Source organism: Oryctolagus cuniculus, chromosome 15, assembly GCF_964237555.1.
Source record: "Oryctolagus cuniculus chromosome 15, mOryCun1.1, whole genome shotgun sequence".
Lineage (NCBI taxonomy): Eukaryota > Metazoa > Chordata > Mammalia > Lagomorpha > Leporidae > Oryctolagus > Oryctolagus cuniculus.
In genome coordinates this window covers 14136983-14151055 of record NC_091446.1, presented here as the reverse complement: position 1 = coordinate 14151055, position 14073 = coordinate 14136983, and the positions used below count along the sequence as shown (strand labels likewise).

General features: G+C 48.8%; 1 protein-coding gene across 5 annotated transcripts in view; it reads right to left on the bottom strand.

Annotated features, from left to right (window-relative positions):
* GFRA1 (GDNF family receptor alpha 1) overlaps window positions 1-14073 on the bottom strand; it is a 230832-nt gene that overhangs the window by 156548 nt on the left and 60211 nt on the right. Inside the window, exon 5 of one of the 5 annotated variants that reach the window (XM_051824180.2) lies at window positions 11504-11518. The exons of the other annotated variants lie outside the window; for them this stretch is intronic. Coding sequence (XP_051680140.1) covers window positions 11504-11518 — 15 coding nt within the window. The remainder of the gene's footprint in view (window positions 1-11503; window positions 11519-14073) is intronic. 5 annotated transcript variants of the gene reach the window in all.

The following is a 14073-nucleotide window of genomic DNA, read 5'->3' as shown; positions in this document are numbered from 1 at the left end:
AAATTGAGTGAATGTGGCAATGAACAATCCTATACACCCCACCTAGACTGTACCATTAACATTGTAATTAAACTTGCTTTATCACTTATGTATCCATATATTTACTGCAGTATCCATCCAGCAGTAAATACATTTATTTTCAAAATCAGTGGCAGGCATCTGTCCACTTGCCCTTAATACTGTAATGGCCACATCATTTGCCAGGATTCAGTGTTTGTTTATAGGTTTTTACCTATTTACACAGAAAATGCACAAATCTTCAGTGTATTATCTGAATTTGGCATTGTGTCACCCTTGTATAACCCCAATCCCAACAGATAAGGCATTATCATCAGCCCACAGGGTTCCCCCTTGTCTCTTCCAAGTCAATCTCCACCCCCGTTTCCCCAGTAGCAACAAAGTGCTGAGTTTTTTCCACCATCATTTTAAGAATATCATATACACGGAACCGCACAGAGCGTCTCCTGCCGTGAAGGGCTTCCCTCACTCAGCATGCTTTAAAACGCGCCACGTTGACTTGTCCGTTGGTGCACGGCTCCTGTTTATCGCCAAGTGGGATTCCAACAGTACAGCACAGTCTGTCCTCTCTCCTACTGATGGACACCTGGGCTCTGTCCATCTGGGGGCTATTGTGAATAATGCCGTGATGAAGACTAGCGCATGAGTCTTCTCGCTGGATACATGGCTTCATTTCTGTAGGGCTGGGGTGGGATGTCTTGCCTGCTCATGCCACCTTCTATCCCAAAATCACCAAGAAGCCCAGCTCCGTATCCCAGACTCCCCAAGATGACACCGTAATGCAGCTGTCAAGAATTCAGACCAATTATCTGGGGTTAAACTCACACTACAGAAGACCTTCTGCAAAATAGAACTACCTAAGTTTTCTGACTCTACTTTAGCATCTGAAAAATGGGGATAAAAATGGAAAGAAATGAGTGTATGAATCTCACTGTGTTTCCCTGGGCCAGAGTAGCATAAACTGTGTAGCTTAAACAACAAGCATTTATTTCTCATGGTCCTGGATGCTTTAAGTCCAGGCTGTCAATAGGATCAGGTTCTTGGCGAGGGCCCACATCCTGGTTTGCGGATAGGAGACTGCTTGTGTCCTTACGTGGCAGAGAACAGAACACAGAAGCTCTCACGTGGCTGCTTCTAAGGGCTCCAGTCCCACCCAGGAGGGCTCCATCTAAAGGAACTTCCTGCAGATACGCACGCTGGGTGTGCATTTCAATGTATGAATTTTGAGGGAACCCATTCAACCCACAACAGGGTTGTTCTGGGGAGGAAAGCAGTTCCTGGAGCACTTGATGCCCACGCCCATGTAGGTGAACGAGGAGATGGTCACACATGCAACATAAGCAGTGTCCTAGTGTGCACAGCACCTACTATTTCCCTGCTCAAAAAAGCCAGAGCGGCTTTCATGGACATCCTAGGATAAATCTACACTCTGCCGCCTAGATTTTAAAGTAACCAAGAAAATTAGTGTTTGAGCTATCTGAAATAAAGCCCTTTATTATGGACTGGAGCTCCATCAGCTCAGGGCGTAACACTCACTCTGCTGATCGGAACACTGAACAAGCTGATTGGTAATCCTCGAGAAACAAAAGGAGTAATAAAATGGATAAGAAAGAATTTGAAAACTCAGTGGCCACTAAGATAGAAAATCTTTGCGGTCGTCCTGCAGGGATGGAGGCTGTGAGAACACAAAGAGGTTTTCTGGCCATACAAAGGCTGGGTGTGAAGCCTCCCTAACTGGCCCCAGGGCCTGGCAGGTTCACAGCCTCCTAGCATCCCATCAACACAGCACCATCCTTGCCTCTTCTCCATCTCCACTCAGACTGTCCTTCCCCGCCCCACACACTCCCAGGCCTGCCCACCCAGAACACTCTGCTGCTCTCAAAGCACTGGAATCCGTCTTTCAGATCCTTGCAGCCCTGAGGACCTACCGTCCTCCACCTCCTCCAGCGCTGGGGCAGGGCACCGACCGAGGAGCCTGGGGTCTCTGGCAAAACCCTCAGCTCTGGGAGGTCGAAGCAGTGTCAGCTACATCCCCCATGTCCCCTGTTCATCCTCGGCACAAGCCTGGGCAGATAAATACTTGCTGGTCCAAATACACCCCTCCCCACCACCAACTATAAACAAATAAATGAAATAAAACACCAGTAGGCAAACAGGATGGAGAAAGAAATTTTGTCCTCAAAAGCAGGATACAATGTTGCTTGACTGGCAACATGACCGTCTATTATTCATAAAATGATGCAAACTGTCCAACACAGATATGAAGCAAGTGTGTCCGTGCACAAGTGCCCACAGGTACCCACTGCAGCCACACACAAAGCACCAGTTCCCCTGAGCCCCCTTAGCCTTGCCACTTTCATTCAAACATCTACCAAGTACCTACTATGCGCTCACTACTGCACCAGGTGCCAGGGTTCGACATGAAAGCGCAGATCCGTTCTCTCTGGGAGCTCAATCTGGTGTGAGGAGACAGATGCTGGGAAGAGCCTGGTAGGAGTGTGGGGGACAAGCGCTGATGGAGTGTGGGAGGGGAAGGGCTGCCTGGTGCTTCCTCAATGATTCCAAGGGAAAACGTCCCAAAAGCTGTGGATATGTGATAATGAGACCCCAGAGGACCTTGTGAAAATGAGAGTCCACCTGTCCCACAGGCCCCAGAGCTGGGCCAGCTCCCTGGGGACTTGAAGGATGGGGTTCAGAATGCGGCAAGGGAGCCACTGAAATGAAAAAAAAAAAAAATAGCGTCCAGGCAGCGGAGTCAGATGCAGAGGAAGAGTTGTGGGTGAGCATTCTGGACAACCGAGATCAACCTCGCCAGGCATTACGGGGTGGACATGGGGGAGGGATGCCACAACTGAAGGCAGGTGCCATGGCCAGAGGAGGTCTGGCCCAGTGCCCTCACAACAGAGAAGTCCCCGCTTGCCCATAATGGCCTGCACTCAGCCAGCAGCAAGGAGATGTGCCATCAAACCCATCATCAAGCACAAAGAACCCATTTCTTCCCCGTATGCTTCCCGAAGGTTTACTTTAGCTACACACAATAAATTCATATGAATCAACTACAGTTGTGATGCTGTGTGGTTCCCAGCAAGCCCGGCTCCAAAAGCAGTGGGAATGCGGCACCCTGATAGGACAGTGTCAAGCAGCCTCCGCTACCGCTGGGCCGTGGAGGTCAAGCACACCACAGGTAGCAGAAAGAATTATTAAATGGCACCTCCATCTGCCTGCTGATGAATGCAGCTGTCGAGGTAGGTCTCCAAGTCTGAACACCTCCTCTGCTGGAGGGGGCTGTACACCAGCCTGGGCATCCGGGAAGGGGCTGGGGAGCCATGAGTACAGGCTGGGTCTGGTCTGGAAGCAGAGGAGCACCCAATAAACTTGTCCTTTTGCATCTGAGCAGCCCCATTAGGCCTTGGAAGGGTCAAGGGTCTTTGACTTTGTCCCACAGGGGACAGATGAAAACCCTTCGACTAGGAGTCAGAAGAACGTATTTCAGGAGCTGAAGTCAGGTCTTGGCCCGGGTGTCTCACTGTGGAAGTGGAAAGGGAGAGACGTCTAGAATGATCCATATGTAGCAGTGGATCAGAGCCGGAGACATCAGTAAGAGCTCATGCTTAACTTAATACAGACACAGCTGCTGACACAAACAGTTACAGGTATGTATATACTCCCAGGCCAGTAGATGAACTCATGTGCTTCTCTGATCTGTCAGCCGAGAAGGCCAAAAAGAAACAGCACCCCAGTGGCCTCAGCACCCAGATCCTGGCTCCAGCATCATTACCCAGATCTCAGCTCCAGTATCGTTACCCAGATCTCAGCTCCAGTATCATTACCCAGATCTTGTTTCTAACATCAAGATTCAGGACTCCCTGGAGAAGTGACTGACTGCAGGATCAGGGTGGAGAATATACAAGTTGAGTCAGGAACACCTTGCAGTATTACGAAGTATTACAGAGTGCTCACCAAAAAAAAAAAAAAAAAAAAAAAAAAAAAAGTATTTTTGACAGACAATATGTCAAAGGGGCCCAGGAACCAACTGCAAGAGCTCCCAAAAGCCAGAGCTTGAAAAACCTGAGCAACAAAATAAATAAAACAGTACATCATTATAACCCAAAGCATAAAACAAATATCCATGAGTTCATATTGATATGCACGATTGAATAAATCAGTAACTGAGAGATAAAAAGCAAATCTCCAGTGCAGAAGAATAATTTACATAGACATTGCACTCTCAATGAGGTGGAGTGTCACTCCCCACTCTTGAGGGAAGTTGTGCATAGATTTCCTTGCAAAGAGTACAGTTTGGGGGGGGGGGTCATTTACAGAGGAGAACTTGACAAACGTGGCTCAGCCAAGGGATCACGCTCAATCGCCATAAATCATGTTGCTAGTATGAGACCTTGATCTATGATACGACAAAAATGGCACTTTCCCTCCATGATAACCCACAGCACCAGGCAAAGCAAAAGGAAATCGTAAGACAAATTCCAGGGGAGGGATATCCTAAAATACACCTGACCCGTACTCCTCAAGACGGTCAAAGTCATTCAGGAACAAGGGAAGTCTGACAAAGTGTCTGCTGCGGACTAAGCAGTCCTCTCCCCCAAGCTCCCATGCTGAGATTTCACTCCCAGTGTGACAGTACCAAGACCTGGGGACCATAGGAGTGGGCCCTGCCCTCACACGTGGGGTTTGTGGCCTATCAAAAGGACACACCTACGAGGCACTGCGAGTACAGCCACAAGCACGCCCTCGCCACACGCCCAGTGTGCTGACTCCTTGAACACGCACTTCCCCAGTTCCAGAACTATGAGCAATTTTTGTTGTCATAAATTACCCAGTACAAGGGGTTTTGTTACAGCATAGGAACAGATGAAGACCCTGTCACAGCCGACGGGACCACGGGGAGATGATGACAACCCGGTGTGATGGGCTAGGAAAGGGGCCCAGGACAGGAAAGGGTGTTAGGCAAAAACTAAGGGACTCAACCAGGGACTTCAGTCAACCAAGTGTCAGTCAAACAGACCACACCGCTGCTAACAGTGCGGGGGGACAGGGGACAGGGCTATAGGAGAACTCTTTGTATTAATGTCATAATTTTTCATAAACCAAAAACTACTCTACAAAAGAAAGCTTATCCATTAAAAAGCAATGCTGGCTCTCCCACTCACCGGGTCGATCCTTCTTGTTCCCCGAGATGATATCATTGGTCACAATCACCTTGAAAATTTTAGAAGACTCGAGGAGAAAACTGTGTAAAGTACTACAGCAACGCCTGGCATCCAGGAGGCACACAAATACTGGCAATGCAACTACTATCATCCCAGGCAACACTTCAAACGCATAACCTATAACCTGCTCTTACTAGTGACCATCTCAATAGAGAATCTCAAAATCCCTCTCTCTATTGACCCGATAATTTTTTTAAAGATTTTATTTATTTATTTGAGAGGTAGAGTTACAGATAGTGAGAAGGAGAGACAGAGAGAAAGGTTCACTCCCCAGATGGCTGCAACAGCCAGAACTATGCCAATCTGAAGCCAGGAGCTTCTTCCTGGTCTCCCATGTGGGTTCAGGGGCCCAAGGACTTGGGCCAACTTCTACTGCTTTCCCAGGTCATAGCAGAGAGCTGGATTGGAAGAGGGGCAGCTGGGCACCCATTTGGGATGCTAGCACCGCAGGTGGAGGGTTAACCTACTGCGCCACAGCACTGGCCCCAACACAATTTTAAATGCAAGTTTGTTGGGGAGAGTCTCTAAAGTCTCACCCCAGGGCCAGTGTTGTGGCATGGAGAAGGTAAAGCTGCGCCTATGATGCCAGCATCCCCTGCAGGCACCCAAACATATCCCGGCTGCTCCACTTCCCATCCAGCTCCCTGCTAATGGCCTGGGAAAGCAGTGGAAGATGGCCCAAGTGTTGGACCCCTGCCACCCACGTAGGAGACCCAGAAGAAGCTCCTGGCTTCAGCCCGGCTCAGTTGAAGCCATTTGGGGAGTGAAGATCTGTCTCTCCTTCTCCCTCTGTAATTCTGACTTTCAAACAAATAAACAACTCTTTCAAAAATTAAAATTAAACAAAATTTCACCCCGAAACTCATGCCCTCCTACTGGAGCAGGCACACATAGCATCTGCTGCAAGGGGAGAGAGACTCCCATGAAGGTCACCTGGCGGAGAGCAGGCAGCCCAGTGGGGTCCATGTGGCATCCAATCAAACTCTAGGAATGTGATTACCACAATCCAGTTATTGTTTTCCTCATACATCACACACACAGCGCACACACACCCACACACACACAGAAAGTGAATCCATGCAAAATTAAATGGTATCATCGTGCCGCTCACGCCCAAAAGATGGATGTGTTTCCTGCATGACTCAGAATATTCTACCGATTCTGAGCAGGACGGAGGGGATGATATACAGACACAATAAACATTAGCACGTAGGAAGCGTGACCGGGGAACCTACCACCTCCCACCATAAAAGCACTAATGCATTTTTCTCATTCACTTACTTAACCTTCACAGAGCAACCTGGAATGTTTACCTGGCAATGGTACCAATAGATGGAATTCATTCACTGAAACCCCACACGCATAAAGAAAACAGTATCTCATAAGGTAAAGCATTATTGGGGGCACCGGCTGAGCGGTCACAGCTAACTGACGGCTCTTTGCAAGTGGCTGGGAAAACTCAAGCTCCCGCCCGGCAGTTGGAGCAACACATTAGAAACACGCACAGGAGCTCATCCTAAGTGGCAGGCCCCCCGCCACCGTCACCTCAGGCCCACCCCAACAATTAACAGGCCTGGCTCAGCTGTCAGAAACCAAGCTGATTTATCGTTGTCTTCAGGTTCATAAAAGCAATGCCATCCATCGTGAATGCCTGGCCCAGACCGCATTAGGAAGAGTGGGTTTCCTGTGAGTTCCACTTCCGAAACCACATTCTCAAAGCCCCAGTTTTTAGCTTCTGCCCTCACCCATGTGCCCAGAAAATGGCCAAAGCCTGGACAAGAGATGAGTCTCTATCCACTCAAAAGCCTCTCACGACTTCTCAAGATGGCGCATCAGCAGACGTGCAACGGGGTCACGGGTGTCCACAACTCTCTCCTTTTACAGATGAGAAAACCGAGGCCAAAGGGCACAGAAACGGCCCAGAGCTCCCTGACCAAGGCAGAAACCTTGCTGGCAACGGAGCTGAGGTCTGCTAGGCACTGGCCACCAGGCTGAGATCAGAAGTCCCTGGGGCCACGGATACGCTGTTGGTTGGTTTGAGTTTCCATGAAAAGCTCAAAAATCATAAGGCTTGACTCACAGCCGCCACGTTCCTGGCTTCTCTTGGAAACCCTGGTTATCTGACAGTTGTGGGTCTACATCCCTGCCTGGCCTCAGTCTATGCAGCTAGGGAGTGGGTGCCATGGCAAACAGCCCTGCAGGCTCCGGGGTCCTCTTCCCTTGGTGACAGGAGCCCTGGATACTTTGGAACTTGCTCTTCTTCCTCTACATCACACTCAGCTGGGATTAAAAGTAAATAGGTATGTGATACACATCATATAACACATATGACACACACATGTATGCAAGTATGTCTGCATACATGACAAGTCACTTTAAGATTTATTTGGAAGTTGGAGTTAGAGAGAAGCCTTTCATCCGCTGGTTCACTCCCTAGATGGCTGGAATGGCCAGGGCTGAGCTAGGCGGAAGCCAGGAGCCAGGAGTTTCTTCTGAGTCTCCCACATGGGCAGCAAAGATCCAAGTACTCGAGCCAGCCTCCACTCTCCACTGCTTTCCCAGGCACATCAGCAGGGAGCTGGATTGGAAGTGGAGCAGGGACATGAACCGGCGCCCATATGAGATGCCTGCATTGCAGGTGGTGGCTTTACCTGCTACACCACAACACTGGCCACAAAAAGTGACTTTCTTAAATTCAGAAGACACATGTGGGAATATTTTAATGAAGTATTGATGAGCACAACTGGCCACCTTTAAGATGATACGAGGTGCAAGCCGCCCGTTAGAGATTCTCTGTGGGCAAAGCGAGCAGAACGCAGGCACTCAGCAGAGCTGAGCCGGCTAGCGTGGGGCACTGTTCCCACTGCCAGGAGAAAAGAGAATTGCAAAGGGCAGCCGGTAGGGTCTGAGCCTACTCAGCACAGGGCAGCTGTTTTTAAACATAAATAAAACCATAGCACCTACCTCTCCACTTCCTTTCTCGTTCGTGTCACACAATCTTCCCTTTCACTAGCAACTCCCCGCCATGCCCGCTCCCTCCTGAGCCTGGGACCCTGGCGTGTGATGAATGGTCCACAGGGACTTCCCTGACCATTCTAGCTAAAGACTTCCTGGCACTAGCACATCACCCCAAGACACTGTCTTCATTTCTCCTCTCCAAATCTACCTTGTTTAATTCCTTTGCAGCCTTGGTTCCAGACACTCTACACTACTACACTGTAGATTCCATGAAACCAGGGGCCTTGGTTCTTGCTCATGCCCCATCCTCAAGGCCTAGAAAGTGCCTGGAGAACATAGTTACCAGCTGCAGAGTAAACACGTCACATACTGTGTTAGAGGTTTTGCAAAGTACTTGAGCTGGGAGAAAGCGCTCTCCACTAGCAAGACCCCAGCTCGGGTGAGAACCAGGGCAGAGGAACAGCTGGGAGTCTGGGCTCAGTTTTAAGGGATTTCAGCTGACAGCACAGCCAGCATTACCTCAATGGCGAAATCGCTACACTGTGCCCACTTACACTTTCCAACCAGGCTGAGTGGTGTTACTCTCAGCTTGGTTTCTGTTCAATTTCAGGATCAACCTTGAGTCCCTGGATGAGCGTTCAGGAAGTGCTTCAGCAGCTTCGAAGGAGGAGAGTGTGTGTGTGTGTGTGTGTGTGTGTGTGTTCCCGACTTCACTGTGAAAGTGCCCTAAAACTCGAGATCCTGCTCCCGGGTGCACGCACAGTGTTTCTATCGCATCTGATGTTGTGAAGAGCAGTTCGAGGGCTCTTGGGAATGTCTGAGAGCCACCTGATGGTGCAGGAGCTCTGGGGACAACAGAGAATGTGCGTCAATGAAGGCTCCTTGAGAACCTGTCCCTGTGGCCCTGGAACTCTCATTTAGAACTGCCCAGCTGCAGGCCCACCGGTCCTCGACCGTCCTCAGCCACCGTGCTCCGAGCTCCGCAGCAAGTGGCATTTATAGATGAAAGAACCGAAACCAGCGGGGAAATGGCCCAGGCGCAGGGTGGAGGCACACTCCCACGTGCCCACGCCACGGATACAGCCGAGAAAAACCCTGCAGGAGCTGCCGCGCTGTCACCTACCGTAACAAGATTGATCTGTAGTGAAATAAAAGATAATGCAATCCAGAGGAAATAACTTCTGTTTCCTGCGAGAATGTCTGATGTTGTCAACTGCAAACCTGCTTTCCTCTTCCACCTGCCACGGCGCACAGCAGCCCGAGCAGGCAGGGACTCCTCTGGGCACAGAGGCCTCCCTCCCTCAGCTCCAGGCACACTCAGTGGCAAAGTGGTGTCTCCCTGTCATTGCCCGTGACTCCCTGGCCAGCCCCTGGGCAGGCAGGGCCTCGATGCCCACTGTGTGCTCAGGAAGGCAGGGCAGCTCCAAATCGCCACCACGGATGTAGACGGCTTCAGAAGATGACCCAGTGGCATCTGCTCACTGGAAGCCACACAGCCTTCTACCTGTTTATTTCTAGCACCATTCCTCATGCACCCTGCCTGTGTTTCCGGTTAAAGGCACAACGCTGGCCCAGAGTCCCCAGCACGGAAGACGTCATGGAGAGCAACCCAGAACATTCGGTCTTGGTCTCATGTGACTGGCACCAGCTGAACATTTTCCCGAGCATTATTTTCAGAGGCGGAATGGCCAGACACAAAGGTAAGGAGGGGGTCCCAGCTGGCGAGCTCTCTGCCATCATTTCTGCCGTGTCTCCATCCCAAATGGTCCTACAAGACCAGTGCCGTGTAAATAATTCACAAAAGGGAGCTCAGCTCTCTCCATCTGAAATCCTAGTAATATCTTAGAGGGGAGCTGCCGCCCACCGCCACACAGGGCACCGGGCAGCTAGCAGCTTCCGTCTCTGGCAGATGCTATTAAGTCTCAATAGCCAGTGATTTGTAGATGATTATAACTTTGGCTCTGCATATCATTGCTACTGACAGGCAAATCCCATCAATCGAATGGCATGACTAATTTAAAAAGGAGGCGAACTTGACATAGGCAGTCTGATAAGCCATTTTTTATGCCAATTACAACAACGAGAGTGCTCAAGCACTCTGTGTAGAAAGGCCAGATCTGATACAAGCCCCTTCTCCGTGAGCCTTGGAACACAGGTTCCAGAAAGATCTCCCAGACTGTGCGTTTGGGGTTTCAGGAGCAGACAAAGGGTGATGCCTGCCTCCTAGTCCAGCATCCCCAGAACCTCCAATTTGTCAAAGAAAACTCGCGGTAGCAACGGGCCCTGACAGCAGCACTTTCATTACACCACGTCACGGCACCTTTTCAATTTTGCTCATCTCTTAGTCTCCAGCCAAATGGAACTTATTACTTATAGCTTGTTGGGATTTATGAATTATTTATCAAAGTAGGTCTATGACTCCAGACTCTTAGAAGACAACGTAAACAGAGCACGCATTGTTATCCACAATCGTGCTGCAAGCAGAAAGCATATTCCCCACAACACACACTGTACGTTTGGGTGAAATAACCGTTTTGAACATATCGAGCCTGTAAGATTACTTGGAAGCTATTTATGGAATGTCTGAATGTATTTTTAAAACAGTCTCTTGTATTCTAAGCCAGACTTGGGCTCCAGAAAGATGCAGCAGACACGTGCTACAAACATCTTTCCCAGCCTGAATACAAACAGTGGAGCCCTGCCACTTTTACTCAAAAGTTTCAAGTCTCTTGTGTCCCCAACGCATCCCAAATGAGGACTAGAATATGGGCCAGAACACGCCATGTGGATCAGGAATACTTGACCTTGGCTGGTGAAAGAGGTGACACTCAGGCTCTCATTTGGCTCTGTCTCAGTCACAGACCCAGTTGGAGAGGTTGTGAGCTACAAAGTGGCCAGCCAGCTCTGGTCTTGTCTACACCTCCACGACAGCAGTGTGTCTGTTCGGCAAACACACCTCCACTGCTGGCACTGGCATGGAGAGCCCTGACCACGCAGCCGCTGCCCTGAACACAGAAGCACTGAGGGTCAGGGACCTCCCTTCCCCCACCCAAAGAGACACCTGTTCCTCACTAGTCTCACCAGCATCCCTGCCCCCTGCCAGGGCCCAATCACCCCTGCCCTGTCCAGTTCCCCTGCTACCCCCAAGCATGGTTCAGAAGCAACACCAGAGGCCAAACACCAGAGGCCCATGGCACTTCAGGCCACTGTCCACATCATGTCCTCTAAAGTCCACGTGACATAAAGCCTCATAATCCAAAAAGCACAAATAGAAGAACAGGCAGGAGGCAGAGACTTACCTTGCTGAAAGACATCTGCCAGGAGAGAGGAAACATTGGGGAGGGGGTGGGGAGGAGAGAGAAAGAGAGAGGAGAAACACGTTAATAAGGATGTTGCAGAGGACAACGCAATATCACAGCTAATGTGCTGATTTTTCTAAGCCGCCTTTGTGCCCTATTTCCTTTAACTCCAGAGGCAGTGGTTAAGAGCGCAGGCTCTAGAATAGACAGCTTGGGCTTGAATCTCAGCTTGGCACTTACTAACTCTTATGGATTATGGTTCCCTAAACCACAACACAGATAAAAGTCCTGGAAAGGTTAAATATATGATGCCACATGCGCTTTACGGCTTAGAACAGTGCCTGGCACACAGCAAACATAGAACCATTGGTGGTGACACTAACACTATTATGTTCGTAACAGTCCCATAAAGTAGGTACTAGTCTCATTCTATAGATGAGGGAATGGTCCCAGAAGGTTAAGTGATTCCAAAACCATGGAGGAGCAAACCTAGGCTCAGGATTGAACCCCAGTCTGATTCCATAAACTATCTCCTTACCTGCATATTAGTTATGACCTGCATAACTAATTTATAAATTGCAGCAAAACCAACAGTGGCAGGTAAGAGAATAAATAGCGAAGGGCCTATGAATTAGTTCCATATCTAAATCACATAAACATATCTATGAATTCTCTGCATCATAACCCACAACTAATAATATTACTACTAATAATCCTAGGTCAAAATCTATAATAAAGGTGAAAACCATTAATGTATTTTTTTCAGCAAATATTTGAGAGGCTGCTCTGTGCCAAACATTCTATCTGGCTCTAGGGAACACACATCTGGCCCAAACACAAGCAAGCAGTCACTAATGCTACCCCTCAGGGTAATCACTAACTTGATTTCTAAGACCATTAACTCATTTTAACCTGTTTTTGATTTTGGTATAAATGGACTTCTAGGGCATGAATACTTTTTCTATTTCTGGCTTCTCTGTTCAGAGTGCTTGTGGGAGTCATCCACACTGTAGCACATGGTAGCTCACTCCTTCTCACATTGTACAGCAATTCACTGTGCGATTAGACTATAATTTATTGTGAAGAGCTGGGTTATTTTCAATGTTTGGCAACACGGAACTGTGATCCGTATCTTTTGGGGAACACAGGTGCACAGGCCTGGGACTTTCTGACATCTCCCCTGTGCATTCAGGTTCACTCTGCTTCTACCACCTTGCAGACACCCCCAGCACTCTCATCCAATCACGATCTCTCATCTAGTAATCTGAAGGCAGAAAGCACCAGTGACGACAAGACAGCACCATTCATACTTGAGCCACTTCCTGCACAGCCAGTGGGATTGTAGAAAGGTACAAAACTTCTAGAAAAAGGTTTGATAGTACATGCAGAAATGTTAAACATACATTCTGTGACCCAATGCTACCACATTTGTGACTTTAACCTACTGAAATAACTAAAATTATAAAAGCAGCCTTCACGGATGTTCATCACAGTATTATTTATAATATTGGCCATTTAGTCGATAGGGAATCAAACCAAAAATACTATACACCATACAAGGGATTATTGTGCAGCCATTTAAAGAATTATTTAAGAATCCAATTGCTTTTTATTTTTAAGATTTTTATTTATTTATTTATTTGAAAGGCAGAGTTACAGAAAGGGGGAGGCAAAGAGAGAGGTCTTCCATCTGTTGGTTCACTCTCCAAATGGCTGCAACAGCTGGAGCTGGGCTGATCCAGAACCAGGAGCCAGGAAATTCATCACAGATCTGTCTTCATGCAGCTGCACACATGCCCACAGGTACATAAGCTGACTTGATTATATATTCAATTTTGCTCCATGATATTTTTATTTAAAAGCAATTGGAGGGGCCAGCGCTGTGGCGTAGTGAGCAAGGCCACCGCCTGTAGTGCCAGCATCTGATATGAGCACCAGTTCAAGGCCCAGCTTCTCCACTTCTGATCCAGCTCTCCGCCGTGGCCTGGAAAAGCATAGCCCAAGTACTTGGGTCCCTGCACCCATCTGAGAGATCCAGAGGAAGCTCCTGGATTTGGCCTGGCCCTGCCTTGGATGTTGTGGCCATCCGGGTAGTGAACCAGCGGATGGAAGATCTCTCTCTCTCTCTCTCTCTCTCTCTGTCTCTCTCTGTCTCTTCCTGTCTCTGTAACCCTGATTTTCAAATGAAATAAACAAACCTTTAAAAACAAAAACAGAGAGCTATGCATCAACTTTAATTGTGCTGTCAGTCATCACTTGAAATAGCAGCTCCAACGAGGTCACAAAGAACGGAGGGCCCACGAGTGGCGAGGATGAAACAGACAGCAAGAAGCAAACACCCGCTTTTCCATCCCGCCTGGGTACACAGGACCCCTGTGAGAGGTGCATTCACATCACTACACAGACTTCCAGGGCACACCCAGGCTGGCGGCTATGGCACAGGTGAGACACATTGCAAGCTCACAATTCCAAGAGATTTGGCTAAAATATTACTCACTCACTCACACGCAAGACAGCCAGCCAGGCTGGGCAGGGGCCACATTGGTGCCACGACCCTACAGCCTTGCCTG